Source organism: Mauremys mutica, chromosome 23 (genome assembly GCF_020497125.1).
Source record: "Mauremys mutica isolate MM-2020 ecotype Southern chromosome 23, ASM2049712v1, whole genome shotgun sequence".
Taxonomy (NCBI): Eukaryota; Metazoa; Chordata; order Testudines; family Geoemydidae; genus Mauremys; species Mauremys mutica.
Window position 1 is genome coordinate 21,398,955 of NC_059094.1, and position 23,911 is coordinate 21,422,865.

Sequence of the window (23,911 nt, forward strand, 5' to 3'; positions counted from 1 at the left end):
TCCTGACAAACATGTTTTAGAAGGTTTTGTCATTTTTTTTCTTCGTTATTAACTCAGAAGTTCACTTAACTTTAATAAAGCACCCTTTCTTCTTTATTAGGTCATTAATTTTGACAGTTAACTTTTTTAGTGGAAGCAGTGTTTACTCTCTGACAAAGGAGGGTGCTAGTGATAAATTTGTTGTCATCTCACTTTATTTGTGCAGCAAGGTGGAGAGATCAAAGGAGAGAGGTGAAAAACATCTCTCTGCTTGCACGGTTAAGAGATCAGCAAGCACCCTGGAATAATGTCTGCTACCATACTCCATTGCTGGTTAAGTGGCTGCAAAGTCTGACCATATGCACGCACCACAGTAATACAGATGAAGGATTATGCTGTAGTGCTCTGCTCCCCGTCAAACCACTTACACATTATTCTTTGGAGTCAACTGCATGCCTCCCCGGTAACTGCAATTCTATTGTCAACATGCATCCACAGTGATTTTGGCTGTATGTTTAGAAACTTACTAAGGAGCCTAATCTAATTGACTCCCACCGTCCCTGATTTGAATGGGCTTTGAAACAGATCCCTTTATAAAAATGCAGGCTGGGCGCAACATCCCTGAAGTCATGAGACAAGGTAAACTTCATATGCCAGATAAACACTCACTGGAGTAAATGCATTTACTTATACACATTTTTAACAGTTCAGGGAAAAGGGGTTCTCTGCCCTTGATAATTTGCAGAAATCATTCAAGTCACACTTAAGTATATAGAACTTCATATATATACACACACACACACATTTTACAGTATGTTCAAAAGTCACTGGACCAGTTGAGTACACAAGCATGGGGTACTAGGGAGAAAGAATTGAAGTGAACAGGGAGAGGACTTACCACTCATTACATGACAGATAAAGTTACACACTGCGGAAGGCTGAAGTTATCAATAAATTAGATTAACAATTCACATATGAAAACTAGCATACTATGGAAACTGTTGAAAAGATCAAGGAGACACTCAGTATTTAAGTAGGGCTGAGGCAAAAACAGTATCATAAGCTGTTTATTCTGGAGGGGTATCAATACAGGAAATGCTCAAACTGCCACTCTCGTGGTCATTTGTGTCAATGCCATTGGAAATCAATTTTCCATTCCTACATAGATTGTGCTTATCGCCCCATCCTCTAATTTAGAAAACGGGATGAACTATAGAAAATCCAGACTCCTGCCATCAAAAAGTGAAGGATTTAGGTTCCCCCCCAAGAAAGTAGCTTTGACAAGTATAAAAATGTTACTCTAAGTGTCAGATATTAGGCTAGACATGTAATTGCTCACATCACTGGAACTGAGTAATCAATTCAAGGTTGAGAATGTTTTAATTTAAGCCTCTTCGGATAAAAGCACAGTGATAGGTGATGTTTCTTGCGTTTATCTTCTTTTCAAATATGGTGAGAAATAGTGAAAAAAAATGCTATTTGAAGCTAGGAAGGTAACTTGTCTAGAACAAAGCTACAGCTCAGTCTTAACTGGACTGGAACATATGAGAGCAGGCAAACCTTGGCCTTACCTCCATTTACCAAGATAAGCAATTTTCTGGGATATTCTGAAGAGCAATGTAAGTATATCAAAAGGAATTTTATGGAATGTTTGGGTTTTACTGAAGTTATAGGGCCACAGACCTTTACAAAGCAAAAAGCATGAATTTAAAGATGTTTCTACACCATACCACCAACTTCTTTGAAAGGCAAAAGGTTCAACTTAAAGAAAACTGGATATTTTACAGAAAACTAAAAAATGAAGATGAGCAAGTCACGGCAGTAATCCACATTACACTCAAGCATTTGTAAACTCCACCAAAAGGGACATTTCTCCCATTTATATTAAATCCCCTTTCTTAAAATAGGACTTGGAACAGGAAAAGCCGCCATGGTCAGGCTAAAGCTGGTTTTCAGTTGACAATTCTAACTCCACCAAACTTCAAAATGTTTTACAGTAGTTTCAGTAGTCCAACATCAGTTAACAGGCTGCTCTTCCAAAGTTAGTGTTGCTCTTCTCTTGTGGAACACACACACACCCCACACACCCCCAGACTAAGACAGTACTCTTATCCTGTTCTACAAAGTTAAACTTTGGAGTGAAGAGCTGGTAAAAGTTGGTCCAACCAGTTTTTAATCTTCACCTAGACTGCATTTCTAGGTGTGCCATTGTGAGTCACTGCTTTCACATTTGGGGTGGTTGCTTGATTGCAGGTTCTATGGGAGACAACACCTACTTCAAAGACTTCATGAATAGCTTTGCGAAAACAATGGAAGTTGTAGTCTATCAAACCTAGGGAGGAGGAGGGGGGAGAGAAGAGGTAAAAAAAGTTCTTCAGTTCAGTATCTCAAATACCCAATGAAACTTAAATTAGCATAAAGTAATTGTTTAATTTATTAAGAGATTTCTGAGCAGTGAAAGACTTTGTATAAATCAAAGGAGTCAGAGTTAAGTTATCGTGCAGAATATTTAATGAAATAGTGCCAATATTTATTTACGCTGTTTCACTTTTTAGTATGTGACGGCATCTGTTAGGAAAGTACAATAAAATATGCCAAAACTGTAGATCATGACTGAGTCGAGAATCTACCTAAGAATCCTTCAAGGACCTGTTTAAAGACACTGTCACTTGTAAAGCCATCTTCCTCACCTATGTTAGGTCTGTTTGGTCACTACTTCAGCATTGCTATTTGAAAAAAAAAAAAGTGTTAGCAGTGATTTTTAGCGACTACTAATAAAAAGATCTTGTATGCCACAGTTTACAAGCAGCCACAGAGGTGGAATAAAATGAAGATGAACAGTGTAGGAAAAGGAATCATGTAAAATTAAATATGGCCAGAAACAATAGTAAAGTAGAACCTCAGTTACAAACAGACCAGTCAACCACGCACTTCGTTTGGAGCCGGAACTATGCAGTCAGGCATCAGCAGAAGAAGAAGGAAGAAAGAAAGAAAAGAATGTTTAAAAAAAGATTTGACAAGGTAAGGAAACTGTTTCTGTGCTTGTTTCATCTAATTTAGAGGTTAAAAAGCAACTTTTTTCTTCTGCATAGTAAAGTTTCAAAGCTATATTAAGTCAATGTTCAGTTGTAAATGTCTGAAAGAACCACCATAATATTTTGTTCAGAATACCAAAAATTTCAGAGTTACGAACATACATTCCTGAGGTGTTTGTAATTGAGGTTCTACAGTACACTACAATTCCATCCCTAATACTGCTTTTGAACTCCTATTCAGTAAATGATGTTGTGAAAACTGTTTAAATCTAAGTTCAGATCAAAAGGCTCAAATTGGAGTAAGAACAAAGAACCACTAAACTTTGTAATTATTTTCTAGCATAAATACCCTTATACTATTATGAGTGAATATAAATAGTAGCTCCTATTGATGTTTTTCCTCTGTGAGTTGCTTCAACTGATGTAGTTGTTACAGAGGCAAATTACTTGGCCAAAGTTAGGCTATCCAGCCCTTATATTAGTGGGAGCAGAGATCTGAATTAAAACTGTAATTTATTTCCACATACTGCAGAGAGAATGAGATGTCTTCACATTCATCTCTTTTGGAAGAAAAAAAAAAGTTAACTCAGAATGGAAGGCACAAAGATATCCAAAGTTTATCTTATCTGAAGGACGCTAATGATAGTCAAGTTGCAAATCATTTTTAATTAGACCTTCAGTTGCTTCATAAATCAACATAAAAGATCTTAAGTGACAAAATGCTTTTTCCTAAAAAAAAAAAAAAAAAAGCAGCTTTCAGTCAAAGTGCTTACCTTTGCGCTCAAAGCTTTCTTCTCTAAGAATGCAGACAAGTGCCAGAAACTTTGTCACTTCCTTTAAATATAGGACAGTTGTATTATTGAGTTTGATAATCGCCATAGACTCTTTATCATAAGCACTTCCACTGCCATCTTCCTTTAAACTACAATAATGAAACAAACAATGGGCTATTCAATATACACTGACAATTTAGATTGTTCTTTTTCTGAAAAGCTCTTTGTGAATGCCCTACCCCACATGGCTTTATATGAGAATGAAACATGAAAAGGGTAGAAACTCAGCAGCAAATACATTTAGCAAACCCTGATACTCTTATCTCAAACCAGATGTGGGCACAAAATTTCCTTAATGTCAAATCAGCAACATTAAAATCATACCTCCAATCAACATCCAGTTAAGAGAGTAGGTTTGAAGCTAAACATTTCATTTTACCTTTGTATTAGGGAGATAAGGTGGTCATGTCTTCATAGTTAAGGTTGCCATTCAGATCCATCAGCTACCTGTAACTTTGGCTAAAACTAGTTTGGTATCAAAATTGCTAGTTTCACTTAGTCAAAGAAAATTGGTCAAAATGCAAGTTCAAACATTAAAATATTGAATTTTGTCTCACTGGCTCCTCAATCAAAGGCTGCTTGTTACTACCCTTTAAACATACCATTAGTTAAATCTTATACACAGGCTACATTTGAAGAAGTTGTGTTGTAATTAAATAATAAGTGACATATATAAGTGTGTGGTGACTACAGAGAGAAGTACAGCAAGGAGAGGTTAAGTTTTAAGACCCTGTGAGGACATGCAGAAGTCTTTCACTGTCTCACCCTGATAATTAAACCAGATGGGCCTCAGAACCAAACACAAGAGAAAAGGCTAAATATGTCCCTGCCTCTAGCTTTCTTGTCTCAGAGCCAAGAAGTCTCAGAGAAAAGTCCTATGAAGAAACTGCTTTAGAGGAAGTTTAGGCAAGAATATATGGAGAACTGTTCACAAGTACAGCCCTGCCTCACAACTGCTTCTTACATTTAAGCCACAGAATAAATGCATCTCTCATGAAGGGCTGAAGAAAGGAGTTTGGACAAGACTACTGGAAGTGTGGTATGGGAGACAGCACAGGACCCCACTTGGTCTGTTAGAATTCTCCCCCCCGCCCAACAGCTTATATAACATAGGGTCCTTCTACAGTCAAAAGAGCTTCCTTTAGCTCAAGTAGTAGAGGCCTGTGCTTTGAACTGAAATACCAGGGTTTTAACCCTGTATTTACAGAGGATTAAGGTTTGTTAATTTGTAGGAATGAATTCACTGCAGAATAGCACTCAAATGTGTTTTCTTGTATGAAAAAAAGACTGTGTAGGGTTACAGGTAATTAAAGGTTACACTCATGGAACTACTCATTAGCAGCCATCACTACAGAGCTGCAACTACAATTCCATGATAAAGTTCTAGTTTAACATCCTCTAATTTATCCCTGGAAAAAAGTATTTTCAGCCATAAAACTGCATATTTGTAACACACTGTATACAGTTAGATCTTATAAAGTCTAGAGTATAGGCCAACTTAAACTACTAGTGGCTTTGCCATCACAACCTACTAATTTGGTATAGCAAAGCACACTTTAAAAGTCTTCTGAATATCAGGCCATGTAGCACTGAGCACATCAACTTCACTAGAAACTGCTGGGTGTTGGATGCTCAGAACTCCTGAAAACCAGACCACTTATTTGGGAGTCTAAATATAGACTTACAAAATTAATGTTCGATCCTTGTTTCTGGAACTCTTGTGCCTATATTATGGAAAGAGACAGTTAAGGGAAGGAAAATGAAGATAGTCAAGTATTTAGCTACCTTAAAATGGCAATGTAATTAGTTAAAGGAGCTGAAATGAAGAAGGTGTAACATGTTGATACATTAGAATTATAATGAAACCTGGATGTCAATTTAAAGGCAAGTGATTAAGAAAGCTGCAGTTAAGTTTTAGTTGTGTGTACTTTTACCCCTTAGTGTTTAGCAACAGCATGTATGTACTCCAGAATATACTTCCTTTATTCTTTTCTCTGTTGAAAGTATTTAGAGCAGTGGTGTCCTCCACCTAGCCCACTCGCTGTATCTATATGTGGCCTTGCACAACAAATTCGGGTTCTACAATATCTCACTTTTAATTTAAAAGCAGGGAAGTCTCTTGACCCCCACAGTTGCAAAGAAACACCTGTGTCAAATTGGGGAGGTTAACTCATGCAACACTGTCTTCCTAGTTGTGTAATAACTAAGAAAGTGAACACCCCTGCCCAACAGTTAGTCTTGTGTATTAACTTAAGTCTACTGAAAACATAAAAAGCCAAGAACTAACTATTAACTGCTTCACTGTTCAGCGGATGGAATGGGTAGGGAGTAAGAGTCTGGAGTTGTGGCATGGAAGGAAATCCAAAGGGGGAAAAAAATAAAAAGCGAAAGAAACAGGATAGAGGATGTAGAAGAAAGAAAAGAGGGGCAGAAGCAATGGTCCTATTTGTGAGCCCATTTTCCCATAATGGATGCTGAATGTAATAAGGTACTGAAAGAAATACTGTATTCTATTCGTTCTACATAAAACTTCACATTGATATCGGAGGAAGATCCATCAAGGATTGACAATGTTATTTACACCTCACCCCTTGGGTCATAATTAATAATGGAATTCAGCCTTCTCCATGAGTTTTACACCTTTGAGTGAGAGGGTATTTCCAAGCAGATATCGATATAGACTAAAAAGACATATCCATAGTTAGGGAAGCAGGGAGGGATAGCTCAGTGGTTTGAGCACTGGCCTGCTAAACCCAGGGCTGTGAGTTCAATCCTTGAGAGGGCCATTTAGGGAACTGGGGCTAAAAAAACCAACCAAACAAAAAAAAACTTTTCTGGGAATTTGTCCTGCTTTGAACAAGGGGTTGCACTAGATGATCTCCTGAGGTCCCTTCCAACTCTGATATTCTATGATTAAGGCCATATTCTGGTTGCGAGTCAAGAGAAGCTGAAGCACACACTGCTGCAGTATATGTTCCACCTCTGGAGGAAAGAATGAATCTTCTTATTGCTCTAGCAACCACTCTGAGGAAGTGAGACATCCATTAGATACCACTTAGATGGGGAGTTTAGACTAGGCTGCAGAGGAAACAGTGTTCAGTGTGCCTCCATCAGAAAGGTGTTAACCAAGGTAGAGCCTGGCTTGCTCAAAAAGTAACTTCCTCCAGTCAGAACCTTTTGAATCAGTGTAGTTTCATTGCATTAATTAATTCTCATTAGGAAAGTGCATAAGAACAGGGGTGTAGGATATTGAATTTGTAGGTCTTTGTACAGCACTCATCACCAAGCATTACAGATATTAATGGATTTACACTCAACACTGAGGCAAAAATGTATTATTCACATTTTTAAGGTAGAAGCTGGGGCTTAGAGAAGTTAAAGTCAGAGAGGTCTGTGGCAGACTGAAAAATCTCTGATCTGCACAACCCAGTCCTGTTGCTGAACCAGAATACCATCTTTCCTCTCTAAATGGACCAGAGAAGCAGCTCTATAGTCCACCTCACCTTGTAGCTAAGGGGGCTGACATGTTTACATGAAGCTTGCAGTTCTCATCTACCATTTTACAGAGCTTATCTTAAGCCAACTCTCTAAAAGGATTTGTCACTTACCCATATATACAAGACACATCAATCACTACATCGATCATGTCACAGCACAGCTCATATGATTGCATGTCCACAGGGGAACTGTCTGTCGCAATGTAGATTTTGCTGACTACATCAAAGAGAAAGGCTTTTTCAATGCCTGAATTCTTCAAAAAAAGAAAGAATTGGAGATGCATGCTGAGTCATCAGAACATCTAAATGTTAAGAAGTCTTGTGTAGAATTCATAGTTTCACATTTAAGAGCATGAAAACAAACAATTTCAATTACTCAAAAGGATCAAAATGAGATTAAGATTTGAACAGTTTCCATAGTCTCCAGAGATTCTGTAAAGGGCACTGCATCAGCCTGGAAACCTGTTAGCTAGCTGCATTTTGCTAACTGAATCATCAATGTTGCAGTTTAGCTGATAGAAAATGTAATGATGAATGATTTGCCATAAAAGGCCATTATATAAGCTACCAAAAAAATTTAGAAGGCAACATTTTAAAACCCCTACTACTTATCAGTTCATGGTTTTTTTATGGTTAATAAAGATTAAATTTCACTACAATTTCCCCAAGGACCTAACTGACAATTATTTCTCTACCTTCTATAGAATTTTTCCTCTTCAATGAGATAGCTGCACATGTGCAAATGCCAATAAACTAGCCCTATCCACGAAATGAATTCAGTAATGAAAGGTGAAGGACAAGTATTACTATGAACAAATTATATGCAGCAGCGTTGTGGTGTGTCAGTCCCAGGGTATCAGAGAGACAAGGTGAGAGAGGTAAGCTCTTTTTGGACCAACTTCTGTTGGTGAAAGACGCTTTTGAGCTACAGAGAGCTCTTCAAGTGAAGAAGTTATTTAGGCAGTGGCAAATACTTTCTAAGACTGAAGTCCACTCCTATACAGTTGACTCTCTCTGTAGGTAGCAATCACACCATAAGTAGCCCAAATGATGTAGGGAATGGACATTCTGATGGGAAAGAGAGGGCAATTAAAATCAGCTACCATATTTGTGATTGCATGAAGAGTATCAGATATTACAGAAGTTAACATCAGAGGGCGCTGAAGCTATCACATGTCCTTAACAGTCACTTCTTTGAGAATATTCTGACTGGATGACCTAGGGTGCATGTACGCATAATGAAAGTCCACCAAATGCCTATCACAGGCAGTAAACAGGTTCAAATGAGTGCAATATAGATTTCAGACTATTTATTTATGAACCAAAAATAAGTGTTTATTGTAGCCTTTCCCCAGGTGGTTTGTATACCACATCTTCCCAATTTGAGCACGTATCCAGGACATCTCTCTGAAGATTATTCACTGGCCACTTCCTTATTAAGTTTATACTCCATGTTCTATTCTTCAAAAGTGTTACACAGCTCCCTTCCAAACTACATCTCCATTCTTATCCCTTTATAGGTTCCTACAGAGCCATATCAACATGATATCCAAGCACTTCCTTGTCTCCTGCTATACAGCATGAATAAGTGAGCACACACACCCTTCACTCATTTCCTTATCAGAAGGGCTTTTTTCAAGTTGCACCTATGATAACAACGATCTCTTAATGTTTGCCATACACAGTCCTCCTCATCCAAACCCTTTTGTCCTCTTTCCACTCTACTATTCTGCTTCCTCTCACTAGAGGTTATTTTCAGGAAATTAGAAAGAAATGTCAGTGTAATCAACAGAAAAACAGCAACACTACCTCTAGCAAGTAATGCTCCCCATGAGCAGTTTTCCCTTCCTGACACTGTGCAATTATCTGTAATTGACTAAAACCAGGTCTATACTATAAACTTTCACCAGCATAGTTATGTCAGTGAGGAGTATAATACGATGCGATTTGTGACTAACATAGCTGTGCCTGTAAAAACCTATAGTGTAGATGCAGTTATACCATCAGTGTGCTTTTGCTGGTACAGCTTATTTCACTGGCAAGGGTGCAAGAGGAGCCTGGAATATGCTAAATCCGCAAAAAGCACAATTTCGCCATTATAAACTATTTTAAAATATATGCTGTAGTGTATTTTTAAATTAAGTTTAGTAACTAAAAAGTAATAATATTGCACTTACTGATATAAAGATATTTAGTAGGTTTTCCAAGGTTGGCAGTTGTGGAATGAGTTTTTGTACCACTTTACTGAAGGCTTCAAATATTGAATGATCATAGATACTGGTCAAATAAAAGCTGTGGGTTTAAAAATAAATCCAATCATAAAGAAGTGTAAATCGGTGCTGCAATAAATTGTCAAAGTTAAAAATCCTAACATTTGAACTCTATTGTTTTATCCAACACCACTCTGCTGCTACAGAAATGAGGAGGCATTTACAGAGTTATTGGAGTAAGCATGCGATGATCTCCCATGAAAGCGGAGGAGAGAGAGACAGACAGAGGTTTGGGCATGGTTTTCACAGTAGCTTTTGCTAGCAGTACCACAATCTCTAGCAGAGAGCTATTAAAAATGTGTTAAAAGGCCCAGGCCCTTTCAGAGATTTAAATTTTATAAAAACTTCCTGTTTTCTGCCACCTCCACTTAGGTCATGTCTACACTGAGATGGTGTTAGAACCAGTGACAATTTTTTTTTTTTTTTTTAGTATTTCCCCAGAGCAGAGATGGGGAAGGAAAGAAAGAAAAATAGACATTGACCCCAATGTACTCTCAGACAGAACAATTTAAACAATTAAATATCAACAAATGACAGCCCATCAACCATGACTAGTTAGCACTAACCTTGAGTAAAGAAGAAAGAAAAAGTGAGTTTCACAGACACGAAAAAAATGCTTTAATACTTGTTAGAGCCAAAACTTGCAATGTGCAATACAACCGAAATTTAAATTAGCATGGAATTGGCAAACAAAAAGCCAGGATCATGTTATCACAAATTATATTTTCTTTTTTGACAACTCATTTAATTTTAATTAATGCTTAGTTCTATACTAGTGAATGTTCTACGGTGTATTTTGGTAAGACTGAAGTAGTCTTTGTAATCTTAGTATCAAAGTGCGGACGAGACCTCATTAAAGTCCCTCGTATTAAATCTGATGAGAAATGAAAAAAAAAAAGAAAGTCAATTTCATGTATGCAGTTGTGAGATTGATAGAAATTTTGACATGTAACACTCACCTAAGATGAAGTTTTTCAAGCCCAGCATCTGCAAGATCATCATTGGCTCTCTGATGAATATCCCTTTGAGTTTCTATTTTATGGTCATCTGACAGACCATCAACTTTATGAATAAAAACCTCAAAGTTCATTTCTGGATTGACTTTGTAGGCTTTAGAAACTGTAATGTGGAGTCTTGTTAAAGCTTCCATGTAGTCATCCTGTATATCAGTGTAGACAGGGGTTAATGTCACAGCTGTCAGCCAATTAACTGATCTTCCTTTGCTATCCCCCTTCTATTCCACTCTTTGCACACGTACAAACAACATTTTATTTCCACCTTTGAATAGAAGCGTGGAAGAAACAAGCAGGTTTGGAAAAACAGAAATCCGGGTAGTAAGTTCTAAATCCTTCCCTGTTACCTTTAGAGGATTAGATCTCATTCACAACATAAATCCACTCACTTAAAAAAAAAAAACCCACCAGGGATATAAACCCTACTCCTGGGGGAATTCTGCGCCACTGTGCATTAGCACAACTTATGTCCCCCGCAGATTTCTTTGCTTCCCCATAGAAAAATGACTTTTGATGGAGAAACAAAGGGAAGCCACAAGAGCGGTTATGTGACACAGTAGTATGTTTCGGGGGTCCAGGGCAGCCACCAGAGAAAGAAATCACTGTGGGGCAGGGGGCAGGACTGGGAAAGACCCAGCTGGTGGTGTCTAGCCTGTGCCTGGCTCAGCTGCTAGTCCCAGCTGGATTGGGGAGGATGGGACGACTTCTTCCCCTGCATAGCATCTGGGGCCATGTCAGACCCACCCCTAGATTTCTCCCCCAGCTGCAGGAAGCTCTGCAAACCCCCTCCCCCCCCCCCCAACTTCCTGCGACCATTGCTCCTCAGATGCAGGGGGCGGGAATCACTGTACAGGGAGCTGCTCCCCCATCCACCCAATCCCTGTGCATCCCCTTCATACCCAAATCCTCCCACCAAGCCTCATGCCCCCACACCCAGAACCCCCCCCAATGAGCCCCACTCTCCCTGCACCTGGACCAACCCAATGAGCCACCTGCACCTGGATCTCCACCCCACTGAGCCCTATTTCCCCAGCATCTGGACCCCCTCATACTCAGACACACACCCTGCTGAGCCCGAGCCACCTTCACCCAGACCTCCCTGCAATCTCTCATTACTGTTGCACCCACAACCCTCATGCAGCCAGATCCCACCCCTGCACTTGGGGATCCCCCACTAAGCCACCCACACCCAGATTGCCCCACATAGAACCCCTCTCAACCCACATCTGTAACCCCCACCACACTAAGCCCCTCCACACTTGGATTCTGCCTTGCTGAGCCTGCCTGCCTACACCTGGCAAGGAAGGGCAGGGTCCTGGGGTGCTTCTGGTGCAGGCTCAGTCCTTGTGTTTTGTCAGGGTTGGGTGCAGCCTCTCTGCTGAGTCCATGTCCCAGGGGGCAGCTGCACTGTGATCTCCCATCTCTGGGAAGCTAGTGGCCTGTGCTCCCCAATCCCATGCCGGAGCCTCCACATTTATTTGACAAATAAAATTTGCAGAACTTTGCAGAATTTTAAAATATTGTGCACAGAATTTTTAGGCACAGAACGCCCCTAGGAGTAATACGCTCAAGGGTGTCAGCCAAACACTAAAATCTAAGACAGGATATTGGACTATACTGACTCTCTGGTTTGGTCTAGTACAGGGGTCAGCAATCTTTCAGAAGTGCTGTGCCGAGCCTTCATTTATTCACTCCAATTTAAGGTTTCGCGTGCCAGTAAAACATTTTAATGTTTTTAGGTCTCTTTCTATAAGTCTATAGTATATAACTAAACTATTGTTGTATGTAAAGTAAATAAGGTTTTTAAAGTGTTTAAGATGCTTCATTTAAAATTAAATTAAAATGCAGAGCCCCCCGGATTGGTGTCCAGGACCCGGGCAGGGTGAGTGCCACTGAAAATCAGCTCGCATGCCGCCTTCGGCACGCGTGCCATAGGTTGCCTACCCCTGATCTAGTACAACAAATTCCTATATCCATTAAAAGCAGCAAAGAGTCCTGTGGCACATTATAGACTAACAGACGTTTTGGAGCATGAGCTTTTGTGGGTGAATACCCACTTCTTCGGATGCATGACATGTATCCGACGAAGTGGGTATTCACCCACGAAAGCTCATGCTCCAAAACGTCTGTTAGTCTATAAGGTGCCACAGGACTCTCTGCTGCTTTTACAGATCCAGACTAACACGGCTACCCCTCTGATACTATATCCATTAAAGTGACTAAGCTATGAAAGTAAGGGGCCAGTATCAAAAGTAAGTTCAGGTTATAAAAAGAGTGATGGGTTCTAGCCAGTGTTAGATTTTAATTTGTAAGAAAGGTATTTAAACAGTCACCAGTCCCCTCCACCTCAAATAGCAAGAAAACGCTCCACCGTTATTAGCTATTTATATCTACCTGTGCATCAATTACATATATCAGTGCCCCTGTGCCTCTGAAAATCATCTCATAATCAAATGTTGGGTCAAAAAAGTCCATTTGTCCAGGAAAGTCCCATATCTGGAAATTCACAAAGGAACTGTTGGATATGTCATCTTTGTAAATCTTGTTGGTACTCTCCAAAAACAGGGTCTCATTGGGAGACATTTTATGAAACACCACCTGTTAAAGGGAAAGTGAAGACTGATTGTCAAATCTTCAAAAGCCAAAAATCATCAAGTTAAGAATGCTGCCCCTCTCTCTCTCAGAATGAACAGAAAAAGTAATAATGACCAGAGGATAAAGCCAAACAGTCAGTATGCAACTTGCTAGTGACATACAAGTCTCAGAATGGAAGAAAAGCTTTAAAAACACATAGCAAACATTGTTTATTTTATCTGATGAAGGAAATTAACCTTAAGTTGCACTAACTAGTTTTTCAATTGTGGCTTTTACAAGTCTGAATTATCCCATCCCCCCTCTTTTCCCACTGTATTAGTGTAATACAGTGCCCCGAGGTCACCCGTGTACTGCCACTGTAAGTGTAACTGTGACGCTATAACCAGTCTTGTGGTTGTGGCCATGTAATATTACAAGTCTTTGGTTCCGGAAGTGTTCCCACTTTTCATTTCAGTGAGATAATTAAAACTTGGGCACCTTAACTAAGGTGTTACTTCCACTCCAGGATGAACTTTACAAAGTCAGAAACAACCTGTTCTAAAGCTGTGATAAAAGTTACAATTTTCTTAACAGATTTCCCAGTTTTAGAGACCCCCTCCCCAAAAAAAGAAATCACAAGAACTGTAGTTAGTCTAACTGAAATAAGGTTAGGACAATGACCACCACAACAAATCATTTGCCTTGCTTACTGACAGATTTGAGAACTGCTGGCCCCATTCCCCTCAAGAATAAGTCTAGAACAAACATCGGAAAGAGAAGGGGGCAATTTTCAAGTTGCAGTTAGTGAACAACATAGTGGCAGCACTAGTAGTAATTATTTATACTATAGTAATCCCCAAAGACCCCCAACTGGGATTGGAGCCCCAAATATGATTAGTGCTGTATGAATTGAAAAGAAACATTCCCTGCCCCAAGATAGCCTGCTGTTAAAGACAGCAGCTCTAGTAGCACAAATTATACAACACTACTGCATGTTCAACCCCACAAGTCATTTATAACCGAACAATTAAGTGGCTTAATAGTTAAGTATAGGAAAAAGAACATGATTTATATAGCACCTTTTGCAAGAATCAAGATTTTTTGAACGAGCTTCCCCACCTCCAAAAATGAGTCATCTCTGAGGCAGAATACAGCAACCACTGTAACAGAACCAATACCACAACACAATAGCTTCAGGACAAGTTAAGAACAGCATATTTAACTGCTACACAGCAAAATCTAGGTGGGTACAAGTAATTACTCAAGTTAAGATTTAAGATCATTAGGATTAAAGCCTGCTCTTACAAAAACAACCAGGAGAGCCTTAAATACCAAGAGCAGACAGCGCCAAACTTCAACCTTGAAAGGTAGGCCTTTTATCAGCATGATGCCTCACGCAGTGCTGACCCAGAGATCTGGTCCTGGAATGGAGCAGACATCTAAGAAAAGCTGCTGCCACAGAAGTACCATCATATAATAGAACAGGGAACTTTCAGTCAGAAGACCTGAATTTTATTCCTACTAGTGACTTGACATGTGACACTAGACAAGCCACCTAAACTCCAGCTCATTTTACCCAATACTGGTAAAACAGTAGTATCTAAATATTCAAAGTGTGGCAAGAATTTTGAAAAAATTTACATCGTCAAAGAGTGGAAAGTTACATAAATCTATCACAAGATCTCTCTCAAAACAGGTATGTGTGTGAGATTTCAGCTTGAGAGATTTTAAGACAGAATACGAAAACAGGCCCCTTTCAGTTTTAGATACAGTCCAGAACTAGAAAATTTAAAGTTACAATTCCAAGATAGGAACTCAGGGACGTGGCAAAATTTGCAGAAAGCAAGGCCTGGTCTACACTACAGAGTTATGTCAATGTAAGGCAGTTGACATCAACCTAACTAACTTTACTCTACACTACAACATTACTTCTGAGAGTACAAGTTGCCTATGACACCAACTTAATAATTCCATCTTCATGACAGGAGTAGTGCTTAGGCTGAGGTAGTTAAGGCAAATGAGTGTTTGTGTAGACGCTGCATTACTTACATTGCCTGTTGGCTGTCAGCTCATGGCTGGAGGAGCCTCCCCACCCTGAGCTGTCAGTCCTCCACATTACCCCACTTAAATCAGTGCAAACAGTGTTTGTAAGGATGCACAACACTGGTAGAAGGAAGGTAGTATGGACATTGAAACCTTTTTTTTTTTTTTTTTTTTTTTTTAAAGCAGGAGTAGCAGCTGCGTTAGTCTGTATCTGCAAAAAGAACGAGTACTTGTGGCACCTTAGAGACTAACAAATTTATTTGAGCATAAGCTTTCGTGGGCTACAGCCCACTTCATCGGATGCACAGAATGGAACACATAGTAAGGAGATTATATATATACACACACACACACACACACACACACACACACACACAAAAGAACATGAAAAGTGGGGATTGCCCTACCAACTCTAAGAGGCTAATTAAGAGAAAACTTTTGTAGTGATAATCAAGATAGCCCATTTCGGACAGTTTGACAAGGTGTGAGGATACTTAACATGGGGAAATAGATTCAATGTGTGTAATGGCTCAGCCATTCCCAGTCTCTATTCAAGCCGAAATTAATAGTATCTAGTCTGCATATTAATTCAAGTTCAGTAGTTTCTCGAAGTCTGTTTTTGAAGCTTATCTGTTGCAAAATTGCCACCTTTAAGTTTGTTACTGAGTGACCAGAGAGGTTGAAGTGTTCTCCTACTGGTTTTTGAATGTTATAATGCCTGATGTGTGTCCATTTATTCTTTTGCATAGAGACTGTCTGGTTTGGCCAATATACATGGCAAAGGGGCATTGCTGGCACATGATGGCATATATCACATTGGTAGATGTGCAGGTGAACGAGCCCCTGATGGCATGGCTGATGTGATTAGGTCCTATGATGATGTCACTTGAATAGATGTGTACATAGTTGGCATCAGGCTTTGCTGCAAGGATAGGTTCCTGGGTTAGTGTTTTTCTTCTGTGGTGTGTGGTTGCTGGTAAGTATTTGCTTCAGGTTGGGGGGCTGTCTGTACGCAACGACAGGTCTGTCTCCCAAGATTTGAGAGAGTGTGGGATCATCTTTCAGGATAGGTTGTAGATCGCTGATGATGCACTGGAGAGGTTTTAGTTGGGGGATGAAGGTGACAGCTAGTGGCGTTCTATTATTTTCTTTGTTGGGCCTGTCATGTGACTTTTGGGTACTCTTCTGGCTCCGTCAATCTGTTTTTTCACTTCAGCAGATGGGTATTGTAGTTTTAAGAATGCTTGATAGAGATCTTGTAGGTGCTTGTCTCTGTCTGAGGGATTGGAGCAAATGCAGTTGTACGTACATAGAGCTTGGCTGTAGACAATGGATTGTGTGGTGTGTCCTGGATGAATCTGGAGGCCTGTAGGTAAGTATAGCAGTCAGTAGGTTTCTGGTATAGGGTGGTATTTATCTGACCATCGCTTATTAGCACAGTGGTGTCCAGGACTGCTTGTGTGGATTGGTCTAGGCTGAGGTTGATGGTGGGATGGAAATTGTTGAAATCACGGTGGAATTCCTCAAGGGCTTCATCATCTGGACCCATGGAAAAGATGTCATCATCAATGTAGCACAAGTAGAGTGGGGGCGTTAGAACAATGCTTTCTTAGCTCTTGTCCCCTAAGTCAGTCATAAAAATGTTGGCATACTGTGGGGCCATGTGGATACCCATAGCAGTGCCGCTGACTTGAAGGTATACATTGTCCCCAGATGTGAAATAGTTGTGGGTGAGGACAAAGTCACAAAGTTCAGCCACCGGGTTTGCAGGTGACATTATTGGGGATACTGTTCCTGATAGCTTGTAGTCCATCTGTGTATGGAATGTTGGTGTAGAGGGCTTCTACATCCATAGTGGCCAGGATAGTGTTTTCAGGAAGATCACTAATGGATTGTAGTTTCCTCAGGAAGTCAGTGGTGTCTCAAAGATAGCTGGGAGTGCTGGTAGCGTAGGGCCTGAGGAGAGAGTCCACATAGCCAGACAATCCTGCTGTTAGGGTGCCAATGCCTGAGATGGTGGGGAGTCCAGGATTTCCAGGTTTATGGATCTTGGGTAGCAAATAGAATACCCCTGGTTGGGGTTCTAGGCATGTGTCTGTACAGATCTGTTCCTGTGCTTTTTCAGGGAGTTTCTTGAGCAGATGGTGTAGTTTCTTTTGGTAATCCTCAGTGGGATCAGAGGATAATGGCCTGTAGAATGTGGTGTTAGAGAACTGCCTAGCAGCCTCTTGTTTATATTCCAACTTATTCATGATGACGACAGCACCTCGTGTCAGCCTTTTTTATTATGATGTCAGAGGTGTTCCTGAGACTGTTGATGGCATTGTACTCAGCACAGCTGAGGTTATGGGGCAAATGATATTGCTTTTGCTTCTGAAATCGTGGAATCTATGTAGAAGTCCAGTCTGTTGTTTCGACTATCAGGAGAAGTCCACGCAGAATCCTTTTTTTTGTAATGCTGGTAGGGAGGATTCTGTGGGTTAGTATGTTGTTCAGAGGTGGGTTAGAAATATTCTTTGAGTCAGAGACGTCGAAAGCAGGATTCTAGGTCACCGCAGAACTGTATCATGTTCGTGGGTCTGGAGGGACAAAAGGAGAGGCCCCGAGATAGGACAGACTCTTCTGCCAGGCTAAGAGTATAGCTGGAAAGATTAACAACACAGTGATTACTGCAGTGGCTATATATCAACCTAAGGTCGACTTAATTCTGTAGTTGAGACAAGCCCCAAGATTACTCAGGTTAATCAAGTCTGGAGAAAACTGACAAGGTTCAGAGGGACCTGACAACAGCGACCTAGCAACAGGAAAGCAGTTTAAATTCATCGTTAACAAATGCAAAGCAATGGATATTGAAAGGAATAATTTGAATGATTTACACACCTTACTGAGCTACAAGTTAACAACTCAGGAAAAGGAAAAAAAAAAAAGGAGAGACTTGGGTATCACTGTGGGCAGTTCAATGAAGATTTGATAGATATGCATCAGTCAAAATGCAGCAGATGGGCAACAAGAATGACTCAGACAACTAAAACTTAGGAAAACTTTCATAGGAAGAGATGGGGACTGTTTAGAATTGAGATGAATCAGAGGACACAACAATGGTAAACAATGTCAGAGAAAACAAGCTATCAGGCACTGCTGTTCAGTTTACATACAATAAGAAAAAGGGGGATAATTAAATTGATCTAAATAAATAATTTCCACACAGTTCACAATTTACCTACATCACTCACAACCACAAGATACTAAAATAAAAATAAATAAATAAATAGGAGATATACCAATCTCCTAGAACTGGAAGGGACCTTGAAAGGTCATTGAGTCCAGCCCCCTGCCTTCACTAGCAGGACCAAGGACTGATTTTTGCCCCGGATTCCTAAGCGGCCCCCTCAAGGATTGAACTCACAACCCTGGGTTTAGCAGGCCAATGCTCAAACCACTGAGCTATCCCTCCCCCCGATAGGTCCAAGTACTTAGTAGGGTTCACAAACAGATTGAATGGTTATACAGATAACAAGAATATCCAGTTATAATAGCAAAAATTAAAGAGCTCGGGAAAGAATATCTAAACTCTTCAGGACATCATCTAAGTATTGGAGGTTAGGACAAAGCTTTTCCTGTGGATAGATTATTCCATAACTGCCTACTGAAGGGTTTCTTGCATCTTCCCCAAAAGCATCACATATCAGCCACGGCTAGATACAGGGACTGGACTGTGCTGACAACACAGATATGGCCACTCCTATCAAGAAGACTATCATTGGGCCACAGCCAACAGGAGGAGCAGCACTAGCTATGTATGAGGACGAGATATCCAATTAATCAGGGAATACCACGAGCTATAAGCAATGCTCCAAAGAATATGGCTCTCCACAATTTCATGGAGTCCAGAGCTGGCTTTTGTCTATTGATTCTTATTGTGCTTTTCAGCAGCCATCCACAACCTTTTCTTCTAGTTTCTTGGGCCCCCTTGTACCACACCACAGAGTCTGAAAAATCCACTTGCCCACATCAAGTAGGAATCTTTTCCAAGCAACAGTCATCAGCTTGTCTACAATTTGTGGAAGGCCCCTGCTGGCAATGCTACCCCACACACGTTGAGTCCCTACGAATCCTACCCCAACACTCCATAAGGCGGTGGTTTTCAAAAAATTCTAGGGACCCAGCTGAAGAAAATTGTTGATGCTCGTGACCCAGTGGAGCTGGGGATGAGGGGTTTTGGTGTGGGAGGGGGCTCTGGGCTAAGGTAAGGAGTTGGGGTGCAGGAAGGGGTCAGGGCTCTGGGGTGGGGGTGCAGGCTCTGGGGTGGGGCCAGGGCTGAGGGGCTTGGGGTGCAGGAAGGGGTTTCAAGTTTGGGGAGCTCAGGGCTGAGGCTGGGGATTGGGGCACAGACTTACCTCCGGTGGCTCCTGGTCAGAGGAGCAGCCAGGGTGCAGAGGCAGGCTTCCCATCTGTCCTGGCACTGCAGCCCATGCTGCACCCCGGAGGCGGCCAGCAGCAGGTCCAGTTCCTCGACAGAGGTGCGCAAGCTGCTCCGCACATCTCTCGCCTGCAGGCGTCCCTGGTCGGCGGTGCTGACAAGAGTGACCCAGTGCCTTACGTGCTGCAACCCAGTACTGGATCGCAACCCGAACTTTGAAAAACACCACCAGAAGGCTTATTAGATCCTTCCATATACAGCACTCAGCTGGATGGGATGGTACTGGGAATCCCCCAGTACAAGAGTCCTCTGCTACGGTGGCAGGTAGAGACCTTCACTGGACTGCAAGCACTTCAGCTCCATGTTTCCTGTTTATTGAGCAGGCTAGGAGCCGCAAGCGGAAGACTGTATGGGGGACAAATGACCTCCTCCCACTCCAGCAGAAAGCAGCACTGTGTGAGGCCCAGCATGAATACTATTGCCAGACAAGCATTCAGAAGTCAGGAGTCAAGCCCCACCCCCCAAATCATGAGATTAGTTTAATCATGAGATTTACAATAATACATTTGGAAGGTTTTTTTTAAATCTGCCTTCTGGACTTCTTATCTTTAGGGTTCACTTCTTCCATTATTGCTCCACAACCACAAGCCAGAAACTTTTGTTAAAAACTCCAAATGACCTCCAAGTCTAGGGCTTTAAACCTTTACATATCTGGCGACAGCAGCATTATTTTGGAGCTCCAAGATGAGTCTGTGTCTGACTGAGGTTATCACCATCATCGGTGATCCCTCAATTCAGGGATGATTTGTACCAGATTTACATATGGGTCCTGAGATGACTCAAGAGTCTGATCCTGGAACCACAGATCCACCCACAGTAGGTACAGACATTTCCTGGTGGGTCAGCTGCCTGCTGGGACAAAGTTCTTTCTTCTTCCTTCCTGCTCTCCTTCAGCTCTGAGGGGACGGCACTTCTCCCCAAAGCAGGCCACTGCCTGATGGAGAATGTGGTGCCATTGAGATCAGTTGGTGGCTTGCTCTTCCCAGCTTCTGATGTCCATATCAGTTTTCTTGAGATGCATTGTCAGTGTGTCTTTGTAGCATTTCCTCTGACCACCATGGGATCTCGGACTATGGGCAAGCTGAAAGTACAGGACTTGTTTTGGGAAGTAAGGACCTGGCATCCGCACACAATGTCAAGCCTAGCAGAGTTGGTGCATGAGATCATACGGTCACCCAAGCACTCAAGATGGAGGAGAAAGGGAATAAACCTAGGAGAGTAGGCAGAAAGAAGGGTGGCCCAGCAGACCATTGCATTTCATGCTGTTGGGAAGGCTTGTCCCTTTGGCTAACAGACACTGAGAACAGTTATCAAGGCTTGACCAGAAAAATCAGGTTATTGCTCAGATTGCTACTGCCATTGCAATGCTCTACATTACAATACTCTGACACCTCTTTACACAGGGGGTCACAGAAAAGGGCCTAGCAAGGAAAGCTATGTGTAGACTCTGAAGACCTGCAAGAATTGAGGATCACTGTAACACCACTGCATTTTTCTAAAATTATATTTCTATTTTGAAGCTCATCACAATGACCTTGATGGGCAGAATGCCCTAGCAGCCCTATGAAGCCTAACAGCAAGTCTAACACATTGTTGTCATTTGTTGATGTATTCACCATCCAAAAGTGTCCATCTTTCTCTTTGCCTCAAAGAAGCAAATCATCCAGAAGATCTAATTGTGTTTTTGCCCCATAGATAATGAAATCTGAGTAGCTCTCAAAAATGTTAAAAAGAACTAGAGGCTTGTCTGAACTGGCAATTTTAGTCACAACAATGCAGATTCATCACCCTGGTGTGGCTTACCCTATTTTCAAATCAACATGTAGATAAAGATCTCAGAAACATCTGCCTGTTTCATTTCCTGAGACACACCTTGGTTTTGGGGAGAAGACACCTATGCATCAGGAATAAAAAAGGCTGTAGCCCAAACTCAAAGTGAAGCTTACATCTCTGCAGACAGAAAATGCATTTTTGGGAAATAAGAACCTTCTTGTTCAACTTCTCTATATGCTGCTACTTGAAAAAGAAGAAGTTGCCTACTAACACGTACAAAGCAGAGAAAGGAGTTCTCGTTAGAAACAAGCCACATAGAGGATTCAAGACAGTGCAGGTGGCACTTACCCCCAGCCAGAGAGACAAGCAACCAGCGCCACCCTCCCGCCCGCTGGGCTGCCGGCCTGCTAAGCAGTTAGTTAAAAGGGAACGGACCCCTGCGAAAATAGGGAAACCGGAGGACCAAGCAAGCTCAGGGCCCATTTCAACGCACTAGAGCAAGTGCCTATAGAACCCGTGTCAAGGCCTGAACTGCTGCTCAGAGAAGGGCTCTTCTCGAGATTCGGGGGCCTCATTTATGGTGCGGGAGATAAAGGGAGGAGGCGAGAATCGAAGTGAAGGTACAAATACAGCAGGGACATCTTAGCCCCCACACCGCCTGGCGCCCTCTACCCACGAAGAGCCCCTGTACGTCCCCCCCGGCCTCACCTTCTGGATAGACGATTTCCCGCTGCGCCGCAGTCCCATGAGGAGAATACGAGGCTTGGAATCCGCCCCGCCCGGGCCGCCCCCAGCCACACCCGGGACGCCGCTGCTTCCACCAGGGCCGGAGCCCGCCTCCAGTTCCGCCTCCTCCTCTTCTCCGTAGCCGAAGTCCTTAGGGAACGAATCCGACGCGCCAAAACTGCCCCCGATTAAAGCCGGCTCCTCAGTGCCTCCCGCCGGGCCCGGCCCCCCAAACTGCAGCGCCATCCCCGCAGGCCGCCCGCTCCAGCACTACCGACCCTCGGACTCACTCCGCCTATGGCGGGACGGCAGGAACCCCCGCGTCCTGCCGCGTTCATGCAACCTAACTTGCCTCCGCGCCGATTGGCCTAACTTCACAATCGTGAGTTTGATTGGCTGGGGCCAGCAGGGTAGGCTGACTGGGGTCAGGTGATGAGTCACCTGATTATACCGTTTCACGTGACAGACGGAGGTCGGGAGGGGCCATGTAGCTGCGAGTCCGTCCCTCAGAGGGACACGCCCCACGGAGATAGACCGCTCCCTGCATGGGAGGAGGCGCTGCCTGGATCGGGGCCAGATGAGTGCACCAAAGCCCGGTGCCTGGCCGAGCGGACCCGTGGGAACCTCAGCGCGGAGACCGAGCCTCGCTTCCTGCTGCTAGGTACGGGTGGGAGGGTTGTGATCGCTGCCAAGTTGGGGGCCAGGCTGGTACAAGGCACAACACTCCTCCCGCCAATCCAGTCTACGGCGACCTGCTACCTGAACACCGCTGCTCTCTCCCCGACCTACCTTATGAACCGTGAGCAAAATCACCCTATGAATGTAGAAGTAGCTTAACTTTATGTCTGCGAGTTAGGGTTGCCACCCCTCTAAGATTTAAAGATTAATGTTTAATTAAAGATTGTCCCAGGAATTTATCCAAAGTTGGCAACCTTACAGTGAATACCAGCAACGTCTCAGCTATGATTTACCGAATGAACTCCCAACCTAAATCATTTGTCAGCCAGATAAAAGTGATAGCATGTGTAGTAAAGAGATGACAATCCCAGCCTATAATACGGTGTAGCTAGCCATGGAGACTGCCAGCATTTATCACCTTAACTTCATCCATTCCTTACATCTTGTCTCGTCACGTATAGTTCATTAAACATGTATTTATAGATATTCGTTAGTGGTTTTTTTGCTGTGCACTGTAATCAATCCTCACATTTGTAAATAGCAAGGAATAGAACTCACCTTGCAGCTAATATAAAAAGCAATATTTAATCTTATACAATTTAACTAATTTTTAATACTGCTACTGAAATATCCACTGTACTTCAGGCACTTTGTGCTAAATGAGGCCTAATGTTAGCCTGTTCTGAAAGGTGTAACATTCACATCACATGAGTTAACTCCTTCAAAAAGCTTATAAAAAGTTAGGTTTAGAACTCTACAGAAGAATGTTTGCAGATTACCTTAAGAATCATAAGGCCTGTTTTCATAGAATTGTAGAACTGGAAGGGACCTTGAGAGGTCATGGAGTCCAGTCCCCTGCACTCATGGCAAGACTAAATACTATCTAGACCAGTGGTCTTAGATCTCCCAGTCAATCGCTATCTCCGGGGGCTGACTGCCGACCCCTGCACACAGCTCCCACCTGCAAGCACCACCCCCGCAGCTCCCATTGGCCAGGAGAGCTACAGACA

At 42.2% G+C, this 23,911-nt stretch overlaps 1 protein-coding gene across 3 annotated transcripts; it reads right to left on the minus strand.

Annotated features, from left to right (window-relative positions):
* Positions 1–648: 648 nt before the first annotated feature.
* RRAGC (Ras related GTP binding C) lies at positions 649–22,644 on the minus strand. Of its 3 annotated transcripts, XM_044998145.1 has the most exons (9): positions 22,206–22,644; positions 13,022–13,225; positions 10,574–10,773; positions 9,522–9,636; positions 7,456–7,598; positions 5,533–5,571; positions 3,788–3,936; positions 2,670–2,705; positions 2,171–2,311 (listed from the first exon to the last, which is right to left on the minus strand). In XM_044998145.1, the coding sequence occupies exons 1-8, from the start codon at positions 22,467–22,469 to the stop codon at positions 2,692–2,694; spliced, it is 1,128 nt and encodes a 375-aa protein (XP_044854080.1). In that variant the 5' UTR covers positions 22,470–22,644; the 3' UTR covers positions 2,171–2,311; positions 2,670–2,691. The 3 variants fall into 3 exon arrangements, with proteins under 3 accessions (XP_044854077.1, XP_044854079.1, XP_044854080.1); XM_044998142.1 differs by lacking the exon at positions 2,670–2,705 and having other exon boundaries at positions 649–2,311; positions 22,206–22,637; XM_044998144.1 differs by lacking the exons at positions 2,670–2,705; positions 5,533–5,571 and having other exon boundaries at positions 649–2,311; positions 22,206–22,634.
* Between the last annotated feature and the right edge of the window lie 1,267 nt (positions 22,645–23,911).

Coding starts and splice junctions, on each gene's coding strand:
- RRAGC (XM_044998142.1), bottom strand. CDS start 22,469: ATGGCGCTGCAGTTTGGGGGGCCGGGCCCGGCGGGAGGCACTGAGGAG. Junction 9,637..10,573: donor CTTGAAAAACTTCATCTTAG/GTGAGTGTTACA, acceptor TTAAACCCACAG/CTTTTATTTGACCAGTATCT. Junction 5,572..7,455: donor GATGTGTCTTGTATATATGG/GTAAGTGACAAA, acceptor TCCATAATATAG/GCACAAGAGTTCCAGAAACA.